The 24730-nt window shown below is 44.4% G+C and overlaps 1 protein-coding gene, 1 long non-coding RNA gene and 1 pseudogene across 8 annotated transcripts; 1 reads left to right on the top strand and 2 right to left on the bottom strand.

The window, feature by feature from the left end:
• Positions 1-2525: 2525 nt before the first annotated feature.
• Positions 2526-12921, bottom strand: LOC116579425 (zinc finger protein 28 homolog). Of its 5 annotated transcripts, none has more exons than XR_004281242.1 (5): positions 12558-12921; positions 10506-12331; positions 4330-4413; positions 3984-4069; positions 2526-3492 (listed from the first exon to the last, which is right to left on the bottom strand). XR_004281242.1 is itself a non-coding variant. In XM_032324833.1 (4 exons), the coding sequence occupies exons 1-4, from the start codon at positions 10819-10821 to the stop codon at positions 3222-3224; spliced, it is 618 nt and encodes a 205-aa protein (XP_032180724.1). In that variant the 5' UTR covers positions 10822-11237; the 3' UTR covers positions 2526-3221. The 5 variants fall into 5 exon arrangements, 1 of the variants encoding a protein (XP_032180724.1); XR_004281244.1 differs by having other exon boundaries at positions 10506-12019; XR_004281245.1 differs by lacking the exon at positions 12558-12921 and having other exon boundaries at positions 10506-10679; positions 11109-11237.
• LOC116579422 lies at positions 5233-5926 on the top strand (annotated as a pseudogene).
• A 2424-nt stretch (positions 12922-15345) lies between the features above and the next one.
• LOC116579437 lies at positions 15346-24300 on the bottom strand. 3 transcript variants are annotated; one of them, XR_004281250.1, is made up of 4 exons: positions 24261-24300; positions 22752-22825; positions 20194-20907; positions 15346-15382 (listed from the first exon to the last, which is right to left on the bottom strand). It is a non-coding gene; the product is annotated as an uncharacterized LOC116579437 (long non-coding RNA). The 3 variants fall into 3 exon arrangements; XR_004281249.1 differs by lacking the exon at positions 24261-24300 and having other exon boundaries at positions 22752-23038; XR_004281251.1 differs by lacking the exons at positions 15346-15382; positions 24261-24300 and adding an exon at positions 17666-17683 and having other exon boundaries at positions 22752-23038.
• Between the last annotated feature and the right edge of the window lie 430 nt (positions 24301-24730).

The raw sequence follows: 24730 nt of genomic DNA, 5'->3' as shown, positions 1-24730 counted from the left end.
AGAGACTGAGGACCAGTGCAGTTTCATTTGTAGAGCACTACTGCTCATGACTGCTCACTACTGAGGGCACCGTGCAGGCCTCCTGTGGGAGGAGGAGGCCAGAGCTGCCCAGGTCATGGGGTAGAGGTCTCACTTTCCACTCTTAAACCAGATTTCCTTTGTCCTCTCCACTTTCACAACTGGGTTCATTGCTATTCTGTCCATACAATGAGAACTTGGGCCATTGTATAAACTGCTTTTTAAGAGAATTGGCATCATTTCTGCTACCTGTTACCAAGATCTTGATTGATTGTTACCTAATGAGAATGTGCACACTTCCAAGTCCCGCCAGCTTTCGCTAACATTCTTCGCCATGAATTCGCTGATGGTGCGTAAGCTGTGACCTGCACCTGAAAGGCTTCCCACATTCGGGGCAATCAAAGGGCTTTTCGTCAGTATGAATCTTATGCTGACAAAGCGATGAAGTATTAAAGGCCTTCCCACATGTGTGGCATCTGAATGGCTTCACCCCACTGTGCGTCCTGTGGTGTGTGACAAGTGAAGAGTGGTTACTGAAAGTTTTCCCACACACGTGACATTCGTAAGGTCTCTCCCCTGTATGAGTCCTCCTATGAATGATGAAATGGGACCTATAGGAAAAGGTTTTGCCACATTCCTTACATTCATAGGGTTTCTCGCCAATATGAATTCTCCTGCGAAGTGTAAGTTGCATGACCGGCAAAAGGTCTTTGTGCAGTCCTCACAATGATACGGTTTTTCTCCAGTGTGAACTCTCTGATGCTCAATGAGGGAAGAGAGGCATACGAAGGACTTCTTACACTTAGTACATGTGTAGGGTTTTTCACCAGAATGAATTTTCTTTTTTTTTTTCAAGATTTTATTTATTTATTTGACAGAGAGAGAGATCACAAGTAGGCAGTAGGCAGAGAGGCAGACAGAGAGAGAGAGGAAAAAGCAGGCTTCCCGCTGAGCAGAGAGCCCCATGCGGGGCTCGATCCCAGGACCCTGGGCTCATGACCTGAGCCGAAGGTAGAGGCTTCACTGAATAAGCCACCCACGTGCCCCCCCCAACAAATTCTGATGTTAAAATCCTAATTCTCAGTGGGGCAGTATTTGGAGGTGGGCCTTTGGGAGGTGATCAGGTCATCAGGGTGGATCCCTCATGAATGAGATTAGTGCCCTTGTAAAGACTCCAGAAAGTTCCCTCTCCCTTTCCTTCATGTGAGGACACAGTCAAAAGATGGATGTCTGTGAACTAGGAGGCAGGACCTCACCAGACAATGAATCTACCAGTGCCTTGATTGTCCACTTCCCAGCCTCCAGAACCATTAGAAGCAAGTGCCCGTTGAGGTATCTGGGTAGCACAGTCAGTTAAGGATCAGATTCTTGGTTTTGGCTCAGGTCGTGATCTCAGCGTCATGGAACTGAGCCCCACATCAGGCTTTTTGCTTAGAGGAGAGTCTGTTTAAGAATCTCTCTTCCTGGGGCGCCAGGGTGGCTCAGTGGGTTAAAGCCTCTGCCTTCGGCTCAGGTCATGATCCCAGGGTTCTGGGATCGAGCCCCGCATCGGGCTCTCTGCTCAGCGGAGAGCCTGCTTCCCTCTCTCTCTCTCTGTCTGCCTCTCTGCCTACTTGTGATCTCTCTGTCAAATAAATAAATAAAATCTTATTTAAAAAAAAAAAAAAAAAAAAAAAAGAATCTCTCTTCCTGGGGTGCCTGGATGGCTCAGTGGGTTAAAGCCTCTGCCTTCGGCTCAGGTCGTGATCCCAGGGTCCTGGGATAGAGCCCCGCATCGGGGTCCCTGCTCCTCCCTCTCCCACTCCCCTTGCTTGTGTTCCCTCTGTGTGCGTGTGTGTCTCTCTCTCTCAAATAAATAAAATCTTTTTAAAAAATTCTCTAACCTTGGCTCCTACTTTGCCAAGGCGTTTAAGAACATCTCGTAATTCCCTTTATTAAATAGTAAATTCCTTGGCTGGGCTATACACTCTTAGAGAAAACCCCCACTCTTGGCCAGAATTAAAGATCGAATATGTTTATTCATGGAATAGCTCTCTTTTTTCCCTTATTATTTAAAAGATTTTATTTATTTATTTGACAGAGAGAGAGAGATCACAAGTAGGAAGAGAGAGAGGGGGAAGCAGGCCTCCTGCTCAGCAGAGAGCTTGATGTGGGGCTCTATCCCAGGACCCTGAGATCATGACCTGGGCTGAAGGCAGAGGCTTAACCCACTGAGCCAACCAGGCACCGCATGTTCACGGAATAGCTCTTGGATGGATACACTTATCCAGTTACTCAGAGGACAGAATGAGTATTTTTTTTAAAGATTTTTATTTATTTATTTGAGAGAGAGACAGTGAGAGAGAGCATGAGAGGCGAGAAGGTCAGAGGGAGAAGCAGACTCCCCATGGAGCTGGGAGCCTGATGCGGGACTCGATCCCGGGACTCCGGGACCGTGACCTGAGCCGAAGGCAGTTGCTTAACCAACTGAGCCACCCAGGCGCCCCAGAATGAGTATTTCTTGCATAAAGAAAACAGAAGCCCTGATGAATGTTTTCGAAAGAATAGCCATATGAATGAAAAGAAAAAAAGCAGGAAGATGAGCCAGTGAGAAACCACCTGGAGAGCAAAAGCAGGAAGCGGATCATTAACTGCGGAAGCTAGGGGAGACTCACTTCCATCTGGAGGCTGGAAGGAATTATTTTAAAAGACAGATGAAAGCCAGATCCACTCTGGAACTGAACTAAAGGGCCCTCTGAAGGGAGGTGTCCAAACACCTCAAGGCTGTTGTCAGAGCAGCCGGCCTTACGCATGTGTCGCCTCCCCCTGCCTGGTTCCCCACTCATCTGCTCATGAATATCTTGCCTCCTTGCTTCTCATCCCCCACACCTGTTTCCCTTGCTACAGTAGGAAACCTACATCAGGCTTAGAGATAGAAATGCCTGGGCAAAGAAAAAGAGACAGCAAACGGCCATGCCATTATTACCTGAGAATTGAGCCCCGCTACCACAGCCCTCAGGAAGAAAAGCCCTTATGAAAATGACCAAGCAAAGTTTAAAGATTTCCTGAAAGATGAGAACAAGAGAGTTGCCCACTTCTCACTGCTCTTTATGGGACATGGAACAAAAAAATAAAGCAAAGACCACAGTAGTTCCCCTAGAGAATTCTACTGAAAGGAAGAAGATCCACCAGAGACCAGACACTGAATTCAAGGCTCGATGCACTTACCCAAGCCAAACCAGGTTCTGATAATTCTCCGACATCACCACTGTGTACAATTTTCTCTGAGCAGGGTTCAGGAATCGCCATTCTTCTTGGGAAAAGTTGGTGGCCACATCTTGGAACGTTACTGATCGCTGAAATTCCAAACACTTTCTTATTCACAAGGTCTTGGAGAAAAGGGCTAGGTCTTGGCGGAAAGACTTGCAAGGTGTGGGTGTTATGGCATGTATGACAGGATCCAGATCTTTTTTGGACAAGTATATGTACATACGTCTAGACAGTAAAAAAAAAAAAAACAAAAAAAACCCAGCTCTTTGGATAGAAACAAGTATACTATATTTTCCACCAATATGTTAAAACTGCTTATAGGAGTTTGGATTTCTCCTTTTGTAAGAGTATATCACAATTTTCTAGAATACTGGGAAACACACTTCCCTAAATCTGTATGTGTGAAATAGGAAAACTGTTCTCCAACTAGTATGGAAACAAGGGAAAATCTCACTTCTTTTTTAAGTTTGCCGTTGGACATGGAATTAAAGTTTGGGGCACCTAAAAATCTACACTATTCACAAAGCTCTCCATTTCACTAATGACTTTATTCTTCTCATTTCCCAGCCACTTTGCTAACTCTACCTCTTTCATGGCGCGTAGCTGTGTTTTAGCCCCGTCTGCAATCCTGAGGACAAGTCAGTTGGACTCAAGTTCACACATACTGACAACAGTCTCACCACAGAAAAAAAAGGAAAAATGAAATCCTAACTCACCAGTGATGTGCCTTCTAGAAGTCCAGGGGTTACCCTCCCCTTCATGGAGCCCCTCTCTTGAAGACCGGAGTCCTGTGGATGCAGAGCTGAGGACAAGAAGGGAACCAAAAAACAAAACAAAACAAAACAAAAGGCTAAACTCTGCTGCCTAAACTCATATCCATTCCCCCCTGTAAAACATCAAAACAGAGCAGCATGTCCAGCCACACACCTTCCTAAGAGCATTACCGGTTCTTAAAGGTGTGAGAGATCATGTTGTGACGTCTCCAACATCCATTCCTCCAAATGGCCCCTGGTAATGATGATCGAACAACACTTATTGTTCTGAGAGCTTTGCGTGTATTACCTTGATGCTCTGCTGGCGCTGAAGCAACCATTCCTCTTTGTCTAAATGTCTCTCCCTGAGAAGGGCTGGATCCTGAGACACCAGCTGGAGAAAAAGAAGGGAGGGATAAGAATTCCCAGGGCTACTCTGCAGCTTCTCGCATCACTGGCTTATGAATGCCTCGTTCTGAAAAAACCGCATGGTCACAAGACTTCCCAGCATAATTAAGAAGCACGAAAGAGCTGCCTGGCATCGCTTCTCATCCGTGAAATGGAACTGGATAGGACAATGAGAACTAATGAAAACAAAGCAAAACAAGAAGTTTCCAGTGAAGTGGCAATGTGGACAATTAGGATAGAGAAATAAATATCCCAGGTAACCTCAGACAGTAAAGAGAGGACATAATGGGAGGGAAAACCCCTAGTGCTAGGGTCAACAAAGATAAAATACTTAGAAGTTTAACAAAAACTGTATGACAAAAACCTACACGACCATCTTTCAAATATGGCTGAAAGACAAAGTAGATTTCAACAACGCAAGGATTCCCCCTTTACTTGGGCAGGAAGACCAACCCATCACAATGGTAAGTCAGCTACTTAAGATGACGTGAACTCTGTTATTTGGCCAGTATATCCTCAGCTAAAGGCAGAAAAAAGGCTCCATGCTCCCCAGATGATTCTGTGTTAGCAATCCCGAAAGTCCGTGCAAACAGGCAAGGCTGGGACAAAGCAAATAACAAATAACATACCGTGGGGACTGGGAGTCAGGTTTCCTTCTACCACAGAACCAAGTTTTAAGGACAGAAAAGCAGAAATACAGAAGAAACTCCACGCTGCTGTGCTGTAATGTTATCCGTGAGTGCACTGGTTTCAACCAATGTAGACAAGTTGTGAAACAGAGGCATGGGTATTTGGCTGCTTCAGGATGGAGCTGAGCCTCTCCTTCCCAGCTGCTGGCTGGGTCTCCCAGAGCCTGACCAAAGCGGATGATGAACGCGCACTTCACAGCTCTCACAAGGACTGTACGGTCACAGAAGTTGCTGCCGAGGCTCTGGGTGAAGAATGGAAGGGTTATGTGATCCAAATCTCTGTTGGGAATGACAAGGCTTTTCCATGAAGCAGGGAGTCTTGACCCTCGGCCATACCCACTGGCTATCTGAGTAAGGGGCATTCCCGTTACAGACCAAGCAGGACTGGAGAAAGAAAGAACAAATCTGTTCAGGGTTGCACTGTGGATGTCAATAAGGGTGTTCTCCACTTAGTAGAAAGAAGGGACACTCCTGGACTCATTGATATTACCATGCCTCATCACCTGAGGCCTCAAAGAGCTAGTAGAACCTGCAAACTTCTCGATCTCTCTAAAGAGGACATTCACCAGCATGTTTTGAGAAAGCCCCTAAATTAAGAAGGTAAAGAGACCTAGAATCAAAGCACCCAAGATTGTCTTGATAATCCATGTGTCCTGCAACGCAAATGTTGGTGCGTCACTCTGAAGAAACAGCATACTGAGGAAAAAAGGAAGATGCTGGAGAATATGCTAAACTTTGGCCAAAAGAATGAAAGAGGCCAAAGAAAAACACCAGGAACGAACTGCCAAGAGGCAGAGGCTGTCCTCTTGAGAGATTCTACCTCTAAGACCTGTCAATAATGAGATTTTCTAAAAGTAACAAATAAATAGGACCAGACAGCAAATCTCAAGGAAAAAAAAAAAAAGATGTGCATATGAATGTATATAGTAGGCTGTATGTTAGGATATCCCATCTGTCCCCTAATCAGGGCTAGAAACAATAACATCCAAGCGGTAATAAACACTCTCAACCCCTACTCAGCCCCAACCCTTGGTTTCTAAGTACCAGTCTCTAGGAAAGAAGGAAGGAGAAGGAAAAGGAATGGGGCAGGTAGGGAAGGGAGAGGAAAAGAGGGAGGGAAGGGGGAGGGTAGAGGGAGGGAAGAGAAGGAAAGGGAAGAAAACAAACCCCAGGATGCCATGGAGATATAGACTCCAGGGCTAGACAAAGTGAAAAATGTGCCTGTATCATCTCGTTGTGCTAGAAAGGAAGTGCTCATAAAATAATGGGGCATGTCTAAAACACACAGGAACCAAATAGAGGGTGCTCCCCATAGCAAAACCAGGGACAGCTTGAGCAAATCAAGTAATTATGAGTACTTCCTCTCAAGATACTTGTTAATTACAGGGACTAAAATAGTAGCTTCACAATGGAGAAACCTGTCAGGCATCACCTCAATCATGTTATCAAAGCAAGCATTCCCAGCTGACATCAGGTACTGCCTGACAACTACGATGTACATAGGAGGGCACATGACATCTGTGGTATTCATTTCCAAAATGAATAACCTTGATCTAATCATGAGAAAACATCAGACCTACCGAAGTTAAAGGTCCTCCTACAAAATAACTGACCTAGACTCGAGTGTCAAGGTCATGAAAGACAAAGAAGACCTAAGGAACCTTCAGCAACTGGAGACTTGGGAGACATGCCAACTAAATGTAATGTGGATTGGATCCCAGAACAACAAAAAGTACAGGAGTGGGGAAACTGGCCAAATTAGAATAAGGTCAATAGAAGAATGATTAGTTTTTTATCAATATTAACTTCATGTGTTAACTTCAGGTGCAGCTGGATAAAGGGATTGTGGGAGTTTTGTACCATTTTTACAACTCTTCTCTAAGTTCAAAATTATTTCCTAATAACATATTTATGTATTTGAGAGAGAGAGAAATGAGCAAGGGAGAGGAGAAGCAGAGGGAGACGATGAAGCAGACTCCATGCTGAGTGCAGAGAGTGATGGCAGGGCTTGATTCCACAACCCTGAGATCATGACTTGAGCCAAAATTAAGAGTTGGACACCCAACCGAATGAGAAGCCCAGGTACCCCATCATAACAACATTTTTAAAAGAGGGATGTCGGGGTGCCTGGTTGGCTCAGTGGGTTAAAGCCTCTGCCTTCAGCTCAGGTCATGATCCCAGGGTCCTGGGATTGAGCCCCGCGTCGGGCTCTCTGCTCAGCAGGGAGCCTGCTTCCTCCTCTCTCTCTCTCTCTGCTTGCCTCTCTGCCTACTTGTGATCTCTGTCTGTCAAATAAATAAATAAAATCTTTAAAAAAAAAAGAAAAGAAAAGAGGGATGTTATGAAACACAAAGACTGAGGAAATGTCAGTCAGGTTAAAGGAGACTAAAGAGACATGGCACTTTAATGCAATGTATGACACTCAATTTTCTTTTGCTATAAAAGACTTCACAAGGATAATCAACCTAGGATTAAATGACAGAATTATAACACTGTGAATTTTTAAAAAATATTTTATTTATTTATTTGACAGAGAGAGAGATCACAAGTAGCAGAGAGGCAGGGAGAGAGAGAGGGAGAAGCAGGCTACCCACTGAGCAGAGAGCCCAATGTGGGGCTCGATTCCAGGACCCTGGGATCATGACCTGAGCTGAAGGCAGAGGCTTAACCCACTAAGCCACCCAGGCGCCCCTCACTGTGAATTTTTTTAAAAGATTTTATTTATTTATTTGAGAAAGAGAACGAGCACAACTTGGGGAGGGGCAGAGGGAGAAGCAGGCTCCCAATGAGCATGGAACCCAATTCGGGATTCGATCCCAGACCTGAGCCAAAGGCAGATGCATAACTGACTAAGCCACCCAGGCATCCCTACATCAGTGTGAATTAACTGATTTTGATAATTTCACTGCAGTTATGTAAGAAATTCACATTGAAATATTTAGGTTAAGGAGCATCACGTCAGCAACTTACTTTCAAATATAACATATATTTCACATATAACAAATATAATATATAACTATATATATTATATATATTTCAAAATAACATATATAGAGAGAAATATATGGATAAAGGGAAGGCAGTAAAAGGTCAGCATTTGAGGAATTAGAAAAAGAGGATGGGAAATTCTTTTTACTTCATAATTTATTGTAACATTTTTTAAAATTTGAAGATATGTCAAAAAGCAAAGTAATCATCATCATAATAACCTAGGTAATAACCTCATTGGGAAGATTATTCAGTTTTGTGATTGCCATTTGTTAAAAGCACTTTAGTCAGTTATGAAAAGTATAGCATAGAGAATATAGTTAATCATAATAACTTGGCATGATGAACAGACAGTAACTCTACTTATTGTCTTGAATGTTACAGAGTTGTTTCATCATAATATAATACTGTGTGTCACCTATACTTCAATTTAAAAATTTTAATTACTTTTTAAAAAAATATTTTATTTTTTTAAGATTTTATTTATTTGTTGGAGAGTTCAAGAGAGCATAAGCATGAGCAGGCTCCCCACTGAGCAGAGAGCCTGACTCAGGGCTCCATCCCAGGACCCTGAGATCAGGACCTGAGCTGAAGGCAGACAATCAACTGAGCCACCCTGGCACCCCTTAAAAAAAAAGTGTTTTAGTCAGAATTTGCTACTCTATTATTTCTACCTGGTTCTATTTCTGGAGCTCATAGATGAAAATAGCAATTGAAATTCCTTTTTACCAGAGACATACTTTCACATATCTCTGCAGCTATCTCCTCTCCAGGCAAACATATAGAGATTTTTCTACCCCTTCTCAAGAGACATAATTTCTAGACTCCCCACCATTCTGGCCTCCCACTAAGTAGAGACCCAGTTTATCAAAATCCTTCTGAAAATGCTGCTCCCAGTATCAAATTCAATCCCATGGTGCTTTAGTCATTACAGGACACAGGAGGAATATGAAGTTTCAACTGAATACCACGAGGTAAAGGAAAAAGTAGATCCCTAGAGTCTCCCAGCTGTGGTGGGAACTCCAGCTGTGGTACCACTCCCACCTGGGGTCACTGTACTAACACTGCAAGGAAATGACTTCAGGTTCACTGGGATAAGGTCATTTTCATCTTGTCTTTTGTTTGACCATTTCAATTCTTTCCTACCTCTTATCTTCACATCTTTTTGTCCTTTACTCCTATCCTCTATTTTTAAGAGAAGTGGAATCATCAAAGTAAAAAGGATATGGATGAAAAACTGATTCAGCCAGATATGAAGAAGTTTCTCACAGCAACCTTCCTTACAGAAATTAAGTACACAGAGTATTTCCAATTAACAGGTAAGGTATCAACTTGATTTGTTGAACAAACATTTCTGAAGGTATAATGAATGCTTAAGAAGGGCAATGGACACTTGGGGTGTAAATGCCAACAGGCCTGCCTACCCACAGTCCACCAGTAAAGCTAGACATCATCTAAGAGTATGAACTGCTGGAGAGTTTTTGGGCTTGGGAAAAAAGAAAAAAAAAATCCTCGGGTGAGGCAAATAATGGAGAAAGAGGACCTGTAGGGTAATGGTAGTTTTCCTAAGGTCATCATTCTTCTGCAGGACTTTCTGAACCAAGTGTAAGGAACAGACATCTTACCATATGCACTTGTGATACTGCTAATGAAAGAATTTGAGAACTAAGTAAGAGTTTTCAGCTATTTTAGTGTGAAAATCAGTAAAAGGAAACCTCACTAATATGGAGGGGAGCCGGCAGCAGTAGTTCTCATGTCCCACCACTCCTGTCAACTGCAGACTAACAGGTGACGAGGGACCTTGCACTTTGAGACTACTTTCCTATCCCAGCATGTGGAGGGACGGTTCCCCCCAGTAACAGCCCAGCCATGAGAAGCCACTACACTCCCAACTCCAAGTCTTTTCCCACGGAGATTTTGTTTCTAACAAAGTTCCCAACTCTCCCGTCTCCTGTATACAGGAGTGTTCTTTCTTTTCCCTTCCTCGCCTTTGTTCCCTGGGCTTGCCTGTGATTGTGCCCTGGCTGGCACATCCCTAACTGCGAGTATTTGCTATTCCTGAGAAAAAAATTATCTTTTGCCCGTAAAATAACTGATTTTTAATTTTTAGGTTAACTCTGGGCAAGTAATAAGTCAAAACAGTAAAATTAAATTTGCTTCCTTGAACAATGACATATTACGATATACACTTGCAGTTTGTACATATTCCAATAAAGCATTTTTAAAAGGACAAACGTCTATCCTTGAGGACAGGCAGGCACGGCCACACGGAATTAGCCACACCCCAATGACTGAGAGGCTGTGGTAGGGTTGGCCCATGAAGGTCAGGAAAAGCAGCAGAAGCTACCCGATTTGGGCGCAGGCCCGCGATCGAGCTCGCGAGAGGGCGCTGGGGCGGCACCTGGAAGAGCGCGGACCCCAGCAGCTGCAAGCGCGACGCGCCGCCCGAGGCCCAGCGGTCGAGGCGCACGCTCCACTGCGCCCGGCGCCTGCCCAGCGCGCGTTTGGTGCAGTGACCGCCGTACTACTACACAAGCGAGCCCGCGGCGTCCTCTCCAGCCAGCACAACTGCCAACTGCAACAAAACACACTTCGTCTTCCTCATCGGACAGATATGAGGGCCGCGGCTGGTTCTGAAAACCGCAATCTCGGGGCGCGGCGGGCAACCACTCCATGGCAGCCAGGCCCCCGCCTGTTTGGGCGGGGCAGGGCACCATTCCCGGCACCGAAAGGTCGGACGCTGTCCGCTGTTCGAGAGACGGCGTCCGGTCTCCCGCGGGAGCGAGTCGGGGCTCGGAGAGACGGACGACGTTCCCGTCACACAGCCTCCGTGGAGCTCCAACAGCGGTCCCTGCAGCCCCCACCCGGGCGCCTCCAGGGCCCCACCGAGGCCGCCCACACCCCGACGCTGACCCCCGGGCCCCCGCCCTCAGGGATCACCAGTACCCGAGCCCCTCCGACGCGCCCCCAGAGCGTCTGTTCCGCACGGCGCGGAAGTCCCAACCTGCCACTTCCGAACGCCTCTACCACTCCGCGGAGAGCGGCGGCGTGGGACTCCACGCGCCTGCGCAGCAAACGTCCTTCCGCCGCCCCGCACGCCAGCCCGCACACATGCGTGTTCCAGTACTCCCGACCGCGTTCCCTCCCAACGCTCCCACCGGAGACACAGGAAGCTGAGGCACCGCTTCCGCTGTCGCCCGTACGCATGCGCATCCTCATCCGCAAAAGCTTTCCTTCACCCATGCCAGTCCCGAGACCGGGAGAAAGGAGACCATGCTTTTTTGGATAAGGGCTTTTGGTTTGTTCCTAACCCAGGCATTCCCGGTTCTATATTCGCCCCTCAATACTGAAGCTCTGCTTCTGGCTGGGCAGAACAACGGGGCGTTTGGGACTCCGAGACCACGGCGGCGGGGGCACGCATGCGCACACCGCAGCGGAGCGGACTCCCAGAATCCACTGCGGCCGGTGGGCGAGGCAGGGCTGTGAAGTGGACTCTCCGTTCCGCGCGGAACCTCGGACACCTTGGGCGGGTGCTTGGCCTCCTCTTGCTCCTTGGGGCTGGTCTTCACCACGCCGCTTGTTGCCAGGACGGGTATGGGGCTTGGCCGGGGCGTCCCGCGCTCAGATCCGCTCATTCCGTGTCCAGTACCGTAAAATTTCCTTAGTGTTGACCTGTGATACGGCTGCAAGTAGTGGCGCTGTGGAGGGCTCCGTGGGGAGGACCGTGCGGCCAGGGGCAGGTGACTGGAACCTCTGAGTTACCGTGTGCGGGTTTGGTGAAGGAAGACCGGCTGTGACCCAGGCCTCCCCAGCCCTACTACTCTTTGTCCGTGAGCAGCTGGGGATGGAACCGAACTGGTGGCAGGCTCGGGCGGAGGCAGATGAGGCGGCGCGTCTGCGCCCGGGTCGGAGGCGCTGCCCGGGAACAAAACTGAGTAAACTGAAGGTCCGATCGCCTTCGTGAAGCGATGCATGCACCTGGCAGCGGACGAGCGAGTACCCTGAGCACCGAGGAGGGCCACGTAGGACTTTATCGGAAGCGGGTGGGCCGAGAGGGTTATTAGCAAAAGAAAAGGGTTGTTCCGGGCAAGGCCATCTTCCCTTGGAGCAAGGGTGGGGGTCCTAATTAGGTGGGTCATCTCTTCCTTTGGGGGATAGAGGACCTGTGTGACCGATGACCGTTGTGGCGACCCGGAGGTTCTTGCATGGCAGGTTAAGACTGCATTTCTGGGAGAGGATGAAAGTGCACTGGGGTTAGTACGGCCCCGATTTGGTGACGTGGCCTCAGCGACACCATGTGGGGCCAGAGGTTTTCTTTTTAAATGTCTTTAACGTTTGTGGCTACATAACAAAGTCTACCGAAAATGGAGTAGTAGCCAGGGCGAGGACCACTTTATTATGTCCTGTTTCTGGGGGTGAGGAGTTCAAACTGGGCGGGATAGGAACGATTTACCTGTTATTCGGTACCTGCTGCTTGGATACCGAAGGTGGCCTCTTCGTTCAGAGCGTGAAACCTAACTGGAAGTCCCGTGGCTAGGCCTCTGTTTTCGCTGCCAGTGGGTTCCTCAGCTTTATTTCATGTACTCTCAGACCCTGTCCCTCTTCACTTGGTCTCTTAATGCCTTTCCAGCAGGATGGCTAGACTCCTCCCCTGAGCTTCCCTGAGGATAAAACAGCCTTCTTAGTTTCTGACCTGGAGCTGGCACCGCGTCCCTTCTGTCACGTTCTCTTGATGAAAGCAAGTTGTAGGCCCAACCCAGATTCTAGGAAAGGGGAACTGCATTTTGTTTTGGCAAAGAGAGTGAATTAGCCTGATAGTTTTCCTAGAGGTCACTAAACGTAACCTGCTTTAGATTGCCTAAAGTAGAATTGATTATGAGTGGCTTTCAGCAGAGTCTGGGTGTGCTCATATGCATATATAGGATTCTAGAAACCATTGTGGTAGGTATTCAGTTCTTTTTAATCACCCTGTTTATCTTGAACTTTTCCCTTACCATTCAATTTTTTTTTTTAGATTTTTAAAAAAATTTATTTTGCAGAGATCACAATAAGGCAGAGAGGCAGGCAGAGAGAGGGGGAAGCAGGCTCCCTGCTGAGAAGAGAGCCCCATGTGGAGGCTGGATCCCAGGACTCTGGGATCATGACCTGAGCCAAAGGCAGAGGCTTTAAACCACTGAGCCACCGAGGCACCCCATTAAATATTTTTCTGCACCCAAATTGTAATGAACAAATAGTATGTCACAGTATTCCCCTTTAGTGATAAAGCTAAGCTGCTCTTAAGAGATACAGATTTCTGATCAGCTCCTTTTCATGCCTCCCAACTTCCTATTATTCAATTAGACTCTTTTAAGGAAGTGTTTGTCATTTCAGGGATCAGTGACATTCAAAGATGCGGTCTTTGGCTTCTCCAAGGAAGAATGAAGATAACTTAACTCTGCTCAAAGAGATTTGTACATTACTGTGATGTTGGAGAACTACCAGAATTTGGTTTGGGTGGGTAAATGCATCCAACCCTTAATTCAGCATCTGATCTTGGATGTGTCTTCTTGTTTTGCTGGGAATCTTTAGTCAGGCTCTGATTTTCCATGAAATGTGAGTGGCTGTCTTTATCCCATCTGCCGGATACCAAGGACTTTTCTCATTTTATAATGGCCTCTATCCTTATTAAAATATGGCTGCGTTGGGGCACCTGGAGGGCCTTCGGCTCAGGCCATGGTCTCAGGGTCCTGGGATTGAGCCCTACATTGGGCTCTGCTCAGCGGGGGGCCTGCTTCCCCCCTCCCCTGCCTGCCTCTCTGCCTACTTGTGATCTCTGTCAAATAAATAAATAAAATCTTTAAAAAAAAAAAAAAAGACCAGTCACATTTCTATATGCTAGCATTAAAAAATTAGAAACTGAAATTAAAATACCACTTAAAATAGCACCAAAAAATAGGATATATTTAAATAATCTGTACACTCAGAACTACAAAATTCAGTTGAGAGAAATACTGAAGAAATAGCTACGTTACGTTCATCCCTTGGAAATCTCAATATTATTAAGACATCACTTCTCACCAAATTTCATTTATGTGTTCAGCACCATCTCATTCAAAATTCCTGTAGGCTTTTAAATAGAATTCAACAAGCTGATTCCACAATTCACAGGGAAATGCAAAAGCTACAGTAATCAAGACAAATATTGGCATAAAGAAAGAAAAAGAGGTTAATGAGACAGACTAGAGTCCAGAAATAAACGGGTACATACTTGTAAATTGATTTGGAGGGAAAAAGGCAAAGTCAATTCAGTAGAGAGTGAAAGTGTTTTTTCAGTTGGTCCTGGAACAACTGGATATGTATATGTAAGTAACAACTTTGATCCATGCCACTTTGTACCATATACAAAAATTAACTCCTAAATAAGGCTAAATGTAAAACCTAAAACTAGAAAACTTCCAGGAAAAAGTATTTGTGACTTTAGATTAGGCAAAGATTTCTTTGCTATTTCACCATAAAATATAAAAATGATAAATATAACCTCATCAAAATTAAGAATTTCTGGGGTGCCTTAGTGGCTCAGCTGGATGTCTGACTGTTGATCTCAGCTCTGGTCGTGATCTCAGGGTCATAGGTTCAGGCCCCATGTTAGACTCCACACCCAGTGCAGAGCCTACTTTTAAAAATTAAGAATTTCTGGGGCACCTGGGTGGCTCAGTAGGTTAAAGCCTCTGCCTTCGGCTCAGGTCATGATCCCAGGGTCCTGGGATCGAGCCCCACATCAGGCTCTCTGCTTGGCAGGGAGCCTGCTTCCCCCTCTCTCTGCCTGCCTTTCTGCCTACTTGTGATTTCTGTCTGTCAAATAAATAAATAAAATCTTTAAAAAAATTAAGAATTTCTACCCCTCAAAAAACAAAACTAAGATAATGAAAAGACAACAGCCTAGAGAAAATTATTTACATATCACATATGCACATAGGTACTTGTATCTGGAACAGATACAGAACACTCAACTCAAAAGAAGGCAGACAAACCAATTTATAAATGGGTAAGAGATTTGGGCAGATACTTCACTAAAGATTAAGTAATGGCAAATGGTCACATAAAAACATGCCCAGTATCATTAGTCATTAAGGAAATGCAGATTAAAACCACAATGAGGGGTACCTGGATGGCTCAGTGGGTTAAGCCTCTGCCTTCAGCTCAGGTCATGATCCCAGGGTCCTGGGATCAAGCCCCACATCGGGCTCTCTGCTCAGCGGGGAGCCTGTTTCCTCCTCTCTCTCTGCCTACTTGTGATCTCTGTCAAATGAATAAATAAAATCTTTAAAAAATTTTTAAAAAAACACAATGAGATACCATGATACACATTAGCATCTGAAATTATAGGGAAGGACTAAATACCAACATTACAATATTGAATAAATGTTGAAAAATACTAAATTTGTGGGGCACCTGGGTGGCTCAGTGGGTTAAGCCGCTGCCTTCGGCTCAGGTCATGATCTCAGGGTGCTGGGATCGAGTCCCCCATCAGGCTCTCTGCTCAGCAGGGAGCCTGATTCCTCCTCTTTCGCTCTGCCTGCCTCTCTGCCTACTTGTGATCTCTCTCTGTCAAATAAATAAATAAAATCTTTAAGGAAAAAAAAAGAAAAATACTAAATTAGTATACTGTTTGTAAGCATGTCAAAGTGTATGTTAATATAAAAATATGACACTTGGAAGGAGTAATGTTAATGTATTAGAAATCTCTTTCACACATAATTATTCACAATAAGGGGCACCTGGGTGGCTCAGTTAAGCATCTGCCTTCCACTGGAGTCATGGTCCCCAAGGCCCTGGGATTGAGCCTGCATTGGGCACCTGATTGGCAGCAGAGGGTCTGCTTCTTTCTCTCCCTAGCACTTACCTTGCTTGTGTTCTCTCTATATAAAATAAATAATAAATAAATAAAATCTCCAAAAGTGAATAAATAAAAGAGCTTTATGCCGAAAGAAATTCCCACATAAATGGCATTTAAAGGGTTACTTTCTCATATACATCCTTTTATGTAGCTTAAAGTAATAGGTTTCCAAAATTTCTCCACTTACATGGTTGCTTGCCAGCATGGATTTTCCAAAGAATAATAATTGATATGTAGTATTGGGAGACTTTTCTCTTTTTTTAAGATTTTTATTTATTTATTTGACAGAGATCACAAGTAGGCAGAGAGGCAGGTAGAGAGAGAGGAGGAGGAATCAGGCTCCCCGCTGAGCAGAGAGCCAGATGCAGGTCTCAATCCCAGAACCCTCATGATCCGAGCTGAAGGCAGAGGCTTAGCCCTGGGAGACTTTCCTACGTTACCATTTTAATACGGTCTTTAGTGATGAATGTGATGATGTTAGTCTTTTGATAAATATAACATGAGTTGAACAAATAAACATTTCCACACTGGACAAAGTTTGTACATAACCATAAATTATTTGATGATCCATAAGGGAAAAAAAACAGTGAAATCTTTACTTATTTATAGGAATTTTCTGTAGCATGTATTCCTTACGGTTGAGGAAGATGACAGTATCTGAAGGCCTTCCCGCATTACTACATATATAAAGAATGATGTTGAAGAAGTTGTGAACCCTGACTAAAGGCTTTGCCACATTCCTTACATACATAGGGCTTTTCACCAGTGTGAATTCTCTGACATTGAATAATTAGTGTTAAGTGACTAAAAGCTTTTCTACATTCAGTATATTGATATGGGTTCTCACCATATAGTTGCTAATATATCCATGAAATTATGAAATCCAACTATAAGTTTTCATTACACTTACATGGCTTCTCGCTAGTCTGAATTCTCTGGTGATGATAAAGTAGTGAGCCCTGCGTAAAGGCCTTTCTACAAACCTTACATTCATAAGGTGACTCACGAGTGTGGATCCTCTGATCTGAGGGAGATACGAATGATGACTGAAGGCCTTTCCACGTTCATTACATTTATATGACTTCTCATTGGCGTGGGCACGGATACTTTGATGTTCATTAAGTTGTGTGGTACCTCTAACGGCCTTCCCGTATTCCTTACAGTCAGGGTTTTTCTCCAGTATGAATTCTCTCATGTTGAATAATTGGGAGAAGTAACAAAAAGCTTTTATGCATACAGCATATTGAGAGAATTTCCCCCTAGTATGAGCTCAATGGTGTATGTTAATTTTTGAGAGCCAAATACAGCATTAAAAAAAAATCCCTATATTCACAGGTTTTCTCACCAGTATGAATTCTCTAAATTTGGGTAAGGAGTGAAGTAAGACTAAAGCCCTTTCTGCATTCTTTACCTTCACAGGGTCTTTCCAGTGTGAATTCTATGATGCTGAGGAAGACCAGAACAGTGATGGAAAGACTTCCTGTATTGTTTGCATTCATAAGGTTTTTCAGAATAATTTAACTCCTTAATAAGGAACCAGCATGGGGTGCCTGGGTGGCTCAGTGGGTTAAAGCCTCTGCCTTCAGCTCAGGTCATGATCCCAGGTTCCTGGGATCGAGCCCCACATCAGGCTCTCTGCTCGGCGGGGAGCCTGCTTCCTCCTCTCTCTCTCTGCCTGCCTCTCTGCCTACTTGTGATCCCGTCTGTCAAATAAATAAATAAAATCTTTTTAAAAAAGTAAGGAACCAGCATGATGGCCAAGCAGCTTCAAAGGAGAAGTCCATAAATGAATACACAGACAAACACAAAGAGATGCTGAAATGAGCGAGCTAATGCATCAAGAACTGGTTAATGCTGTACAGACTATGAAAATCATAGCATTTGGGGTTATTTTTTTTCTGCTGGCCAGCCATGTCCAAGTTAAGCTAACTGCATGAGTCTCCGTCCTAATCGATAATAAGCAATAAGTCAAACAAAGGTACAAATCCTCTAGAAAATGAAACAGCCCTTGGGCATACTTGTTAGGCAATTTCCTGGCATGATATTTAAAAAGCATGAGTCTTGGGGCACCTGGGTGGCTCAGTGGGTTAAAGCCTCCGCCTTCGGCTCAGGTCATAATCCCAGCGTCCTGGGATTGCACCGCGTCGGGCTCTCTGCTCAGCAGTGAGCCTGCTTCCCTTCCTCTCCCTCTGCCTGTCTCTCTGCCTGCTTGTGATCTCTTTCAGATAAATAAAATCTTTGAAAAGAAAAAAAAAGCATGAGTCTTGCCTACCAAAATCCCCTCACCTCTGGGAATTTACCCTGATGATACAGTTCCAACAACATGAAAATGCACATGCACAAGACCATTCATTACAGCTTGCTCATCATTTTAAAATACTGAAAACAATCTAAGCACCCACATCTGGGGTAGTGGTTCAGTAAACTGTGATCTATCTACACCCGGTGTTACACAGCTGCATATAAGAATGAAAAAACTCCACAAAATTATAAATAATTTCCAAGATATGTTCTCAAGTGGAAAAAGCTAAGTGCAGAAGAGTATATAGAATATGTGACACTTTCTGTAAGAAAGGCTATATAAGAAAATATACATGTATCTACTCAGTTGTACACAAGAAATACTGGAAGAAAAAGAATGAAAAAGGGTGAGAATGTAAACTACGAGGGGGTGGTGAGGTTGCAAGGAGGAATGGGGGCATCTGGGTGCTTAGTCAGTTAAACATATGACTCTTAGTCTCAGCCCAGATCATGATCTCGGAGTGGTGAGATCAAGCCCTGCATCAGGCTCTTCACTCAGCAGGGGGTCTGCTTGGGATTCCCTTCCTTTCTTCTCGCTCTGCCTCTCTCTCTCAAATAAAAATAAAGAAATCTAAATTTAAAAATCTTAAAATATATTTTTTTAAAAAAGGAGTAGGTAGCAGGAATGAGGGGGAGATGCCATACTTTTCTAAAAGTCTGCTTTTTTGTACAGTTCTGACTCTTAGAGCAATGGTAATGTTTCACACAGCCTCCACATAAATAACCAAAATAGAATACAAACAGTGATGAGTGAACCTGCCTCTACCACAAATGAATACAGCCCCAGTGAAGTGAGTAGGGAAAAAAGAACTAACTTAAGTGTATTTAGAAAGCAGTATTTTGACTATGCACTGTAAGGTTAAAACCAAAAAACCCTCACAAACAAATAATGTACTCTTACTCTAGTTAATGTATTTCTCACAGGGGTATGCTAATAATTACAAAAAATTTGATTATATAGAATTTTTTAAGATGCTAAAAAACGTTTGACAGCAGAAATGATAGGCTGGTGTAATCCTACATCTGAGGATGAATCAGAAGCAACGTTAGGGCCCAGGTCAATACACAGTCTTACTCAAAATGGAAAATGAGAAAATGTGGCTTAGTTCGTTAAGCGACTGCCTTCAGCTCAGGTCACAATCCTGGAGTCCCAGAACCGAGTCCCGCATCAGGCTCCCTGCTCAGCGAGGAGTCTGCTTCTCCCTCTGACCCTCCCCCACCCCCATGCTCTGTCTCTCATTCTCTCTCAAATAAATAAATAAAATATTTTTAAAAGATAAGGTATATGATAATACCAACAATAATTTTTTAAAAAAGAAAGATTAGAGTGGGTTGGCTGGGTGGCTCAATTGGTTAAGCATCCAACTCTTGACTCCAGCTCAGGTCATGATCTCAGGGTTGTGACATTGAGCCCTGTGTCAGACTCTACCCTGGGTATGGAGCCTGCTTAAGATTCTCCCTCCCTCTGCCCCTTCCCCTCTGTCTAAAAAGAGAAAGGGTGAAAGAATGTACAAAATCTGAATCTGGAAAAACATGTCAAAGGAAAAAAATCATTGGGCAGTAACCAAAATAAGTATTTTTGGAAACATAGTTTTAGATGGAAATAATTACTCAACTATTAAAAAAAAAGAATAGGGGAGAAGCTGGGAAGAAATAATGTTCCCTGGGTACATAAAGTCATACTTAAAGAAAGCACCTTCCACTTTCAATGGAGACACGCTCGGGGAGTGGTGTATGTGAGTACAAGAGAGGCCCCTCCAGGAGCTCACGCTGATAGGAGTAATGCTCTGTTCTGAACACCAGGGACTCTGACAGGACCTTTTCAGGCATCTTCCCAAAAGGGGTCCATCCCCTTCACCTTCTGGGCCTTGACCTACAGCGCCACCACCCTTCTTAATAATCCGTCACTCACCCGGCATGGGCTTCCCATTACATCTCTTTCTGCCAACCAGGATTCATTCCATTGTTCCAGTAAGGAGATCACATTGGGCTTAGAAATAGAAAATCCTGTGTACCCAAGAAGAAATGCAGCAGAGTCACAAAGGAGGTGTCTCAGTATTAATTTCCAGTTCCTGGTTACCAGAAAATAAGGCCAGAGAAGAGAAGGAAGTCATTTTTGTAATGGAGAAGAAGCTTCTTTAGGTGTTATCCTACAGAACTATACATCCCTGTTCAGTACAATCTCATTGAGAGCAGAGTGGAAATTCAACCAGAGTCTTGAAAGGCACCTCAGAAATTCACACCAAAGGCAGCAGATACTCCAGTAGACAAATTACACCCTTCCAGGGTCCTAACATCTTACCTAGAGATGAAGTTGCTTAAGTTCTCCAGCATTCCGTCTCTGCACAAATCCTAGCAGGGTCCGGCCTGCCCCCCTCAACCTGAGAAGACTGTTGCCACATCACTATACATCACTGACCCTTGAAACAACAAACCGAGAATGTGTGCCGTTGAAGTAAATATTTATGACTAGAAAAACAGAAGGACGGAAACGGACATGGCAGAGCTGAGGCTGGCGAGCACAGTAAGGTAACTGTGGCAATTCAAGGGAAGGGTCCATACTTGGTGTTTCTGTTGAGAGCAGCACAACTTCCTTCATCAAGGGAGGTATGTCCATCGAAAGACACTTTAAAGAACAAAAAGACCTCAAGTTCAATGCTTCCCCAATAAATTAAACTATAGAAGTTCAATGCACAACTTCCTAATATGTCTGAATTGTCTTTACTCCTTCTGTTCGGAAATTAGAGAGCGAATATGGGAACATTGATGTATTTTTAAGAGTTTGCATGGTTTCATAATGTTTCGAGAAAATCCAAACGGGAGAAATGGTTCTCAGGGGCAATTCCACAACCCCAGAAGGCAGCTGGCAACACCTGCAGCCCTTCTGCTTAGCACCATGAGGATGGGGATGTTGCTGATACTGAGTGGGTAGAGACCAGAGATGCTGCTGACCATTCACCAATCTATAAGATAGCAGAGCCACGAACTACAAGCCTTAAATATCATTAGTACTGAGCTTGATAAATCCTGAGCAAGAGAAACATTTTTTTCATAGAATCATTGCAAAATGGTTAACAGAGTCTGTTAGGAATTACGACTGGTGAATTATTTTAAAATACATTGTAGAGGGGCACCTGGGAGGCTCAGTGGGTTAGGGTCTCTGTCTTCAGCTCAGGTCATGATCTCGGGGTTCTGGGATCGAGCCCTGCATCAGGCTCTCTGCTTGCCGGGGAGCCTGCTTCCCCCCACCCTCTCTCTCTGCCTTCCTCTCTGGCTACTTGTGATCTGTCAAATAAATAAATAAAATCTTAAAAAAAATACATTGAAGAGTCGGGTTCATCATTGTCTGAAAGCTACCTTTCCTTACTAGGTCAACTTGTTTAATCCAGATTTATTTTCACTTGCTGCACACTTTCCCATGACATTTGCACTAAGGGGCTCAACCTTTCTTTTATTTGGGGGCCCTTGAGGTTGAACACGAGATCTTTAGGGACTTTCCTAGCTCTGCTGGTTTATGATTTTCAACACCTCGCACACTCTCACTAGTCTCACCTAGCCCATCCACAAGTGTGCTTTTCCCTTGTCCCTGCACAATAGGATGCTCATGGGGTGGGTAATCCAGGCTCACACAGATGTGGCCCACGACCCACACATGTAGCTCAACATCAAATCCGACCTTGGGTCAGGCATACATCTGGAGGAACTGCAGGGCAATGTCTCTATAACCAAATTCCCAATGCCACCCCCAATCCAAAAGGTCTGAAAAAGCACTGTCATTACATCCTGAGGCTGAGACCCATCTTAATCTGTTCGGGTTTCTGTAACAATGTACCCCAGTTTGGATGGCTTGTTTACCACAGAAGTTTGTTTTTCGCAGTTCTGGAGCCTGGAAGTCCAAGATCAAGGTGGCAGCAGCACTGAGCTCTGGTGAAGGCCCTCTCACAAGTTGCAGATGACCAACTTCACATTACATCCTCACATGGTGGAAGAGGGTAAGGGATCTCTCTAAGACTCTTTTATAGGGACATTAATCCCATTTGTCCTGACCTAGTCACTTAAATACCATCACATATGGATTGGAAGAACATATTCGGACCACAGCAGAGACCACCACCACCACTGTCCATCCTGTCTAACTCGGAAACCCTGGTCTGAGATTACCACTAAAGCATTATTATGTGTGGTTCCTTTAAACACTGATTAGTCCATTAAATCATATTTCACATAGGAGTCTTTCACATTTTACCCAAGCAACGCATTTCTGGTCCATCGAGTCTCCTGCAGAACTGAGTCCACACGAGATGCGAACACACGAACCCAGGTCAGAGAGAGAGGGATTCTTAGCGAGAACTTAGGGTTATTTGATCCTTCCGTGCATAGGGTGAAACTTAGGCAGGAAATCCCAAAAAATTTTCCTAATTCATATAAAATAAGCACAGTTTGAGGAAGGAAAAAGAAAGCATGACTTACCTAGGCCATGGCTTTCAGAATAGCAAGGACCATTGAGTCCTCCTCCAGGTTCCTCTCCTGGGGAAGGGTGAGTCCTGAGAAGGCAGAACCAAGGAGGAAAGAAAACATGAACGGTCAGGCTTGCCTTCCAGAACAGGTTGCAATTCTCTTCTTCTCTCATCTCGTGTCCGCCTTCCAATGTTCATGAAAATACTGAGCATTTTGGACAGACTTCGAACACATACCCCATTCCCAAATTCTGCTCCTCCCATGTTACTTGCCCTGCATGCTTATAATTTTTTTAGAGATTTTATTTATTTATTTGACAGGCAGAGATCACAAGTAGGCAGAGAGGCAGGCAGAGAGAGAGGAGGAAGCAGGCTCCCTGCTGAGCAGAGAGCCCAATGCGGGGCTCAATCCCAGAACCCTGAGATCATGACCTGAGCTGAAGACAGAGGCTTTAACCCACTGAGCCACCCAGGCACCCCCATGATTATAATTTTAATTCTTGGGACACCTGGGTGGCTCAGTAGGTTGATCATCTGCCGTCCACTTAGGTCATGATCTCAGGGTCCTGGCATTGAGTACCACATCAGGCTCCCTGCTCGGTGGGGAGCCTGCTTCTTCTCTCTCTCCCTCTGCTGCTCCCCCTACTTGTACTGTCAAACAAAAATTTAAAAAGTTTAAAAAATAAATAAATAAATAAAAATATTTTATTTATTTGAGACAGAGAGCATGGGAGCACAGAGGGAGAGGGAGAAGCAGAATCCCTGCTGAGCAGAGAGCCCAATGTGGGGCTCGATCCCAGGACCCCGAGATCATAATCTGAGCCGAAGGCAGAAGCTTAACTGACTAAACCATCGAGGCACCCCTACCTGAGTATATTTAAGTTGAAATGGAAATCATGAGTGGGTCTGGCAGAAAGTAATGTAGGCATCAAATAAATGACATAAGAGCAAAACTAAAAGCTTCAGATTCAATTTATGTTAGTGAAATGGAGGAAATGTGAAAGAATGAGCTGTGAAGGAAAGGAAAAAGAAAGCAAGAGTGTTCTCTTCTTGGAGGAGAGTGGCAAAGGCAATTAATGATTGGTGAGGAGGTTTAATACTGCTTTCATTCTGCCCAAATAATGATTAAGAATGGGGAGAAGGGCACCTGGGTGGGTCAGTTGGTTATGCGACTGCCTTCAGCTCAGCTCATGTTCCTAGAGTCCTGGGATCGAGTCCTGTATCAGGTTCTCTGCTCAGCGGGGAGTCTGCTTCTCCCTCTGACCCTTTCCCTCTCTCAAATAAATAACCTGAAGAAGAAAGAAGAAGAAGAAAGAAGAAAGAAGACAGAAGAAAGAAGAAGGAGAAGAAGGAGAAGAAGAAAAGAAAAAGATGATAAAAGGGAGATAACCACTACCTAAGCACCGCAGGACATTCCAACTTAGCAAAAGGGGAAATAATCAGCCAACATAAGGAAAGGAAAAGACCAAAATAACACAAATAGGACATACAATATAAAATGAAAGAGATGAAGTTGAATTACATCAAAATGTGAATTTTAGGGGCGCCTGGGTGGCTCAGTGGGTTAAAGCCTCTGCCTTTGGCTCAGGTCATGGTTCCAGGGTCCTGGGATCAAGCCCCACATTGGGCTCTCTGCTCAACAGGGAGCCTGCTTCCTCTTCCTTTCTGCCTGCCTCTCTGCCTACTTGTGACCTGTCAAATAAATAAATAAAATCTTTTTTAAAAGGTGAATTTGACACCAAAAAAAAAATCATACTTTGTATTTTAAAAAGTCAGCTGTTTCTTTTTTTCAGTTTTAAGAAATAACTGAAATGACAGGGGTTGAAAATAAAGGGACGAGCAAAAATATACCAGGTGAACAAAGACAAATCATTATTAGTGGTGTTACCCAGTATGGAAATAAAATGCCAAAGGGTTGACAAACTTTTTATTTGAAGGCCAGTCAATATAGACTTTGTGGTTATAGTTTTTGTTGCAACCACTCAGTTCTGC

Source organism: Mustela erminea, chromosome 19 (genome assembly GCF_009829155.1).
Source record: "Mustela erminea isolate mMusErm1 chromosome 19, mMusErm1.Pri, whole genome shotgun sequence".
NCBI lineage: Eukaryota > Metazoa > Chordata > Mammalia > Carnivora > Mustelidae > Mustela > Mustela erminea.
Note: the sequence above shows the minus strand (reverse complement) of the source record. Positions and strands in the feature narration are given on the sequence as shown.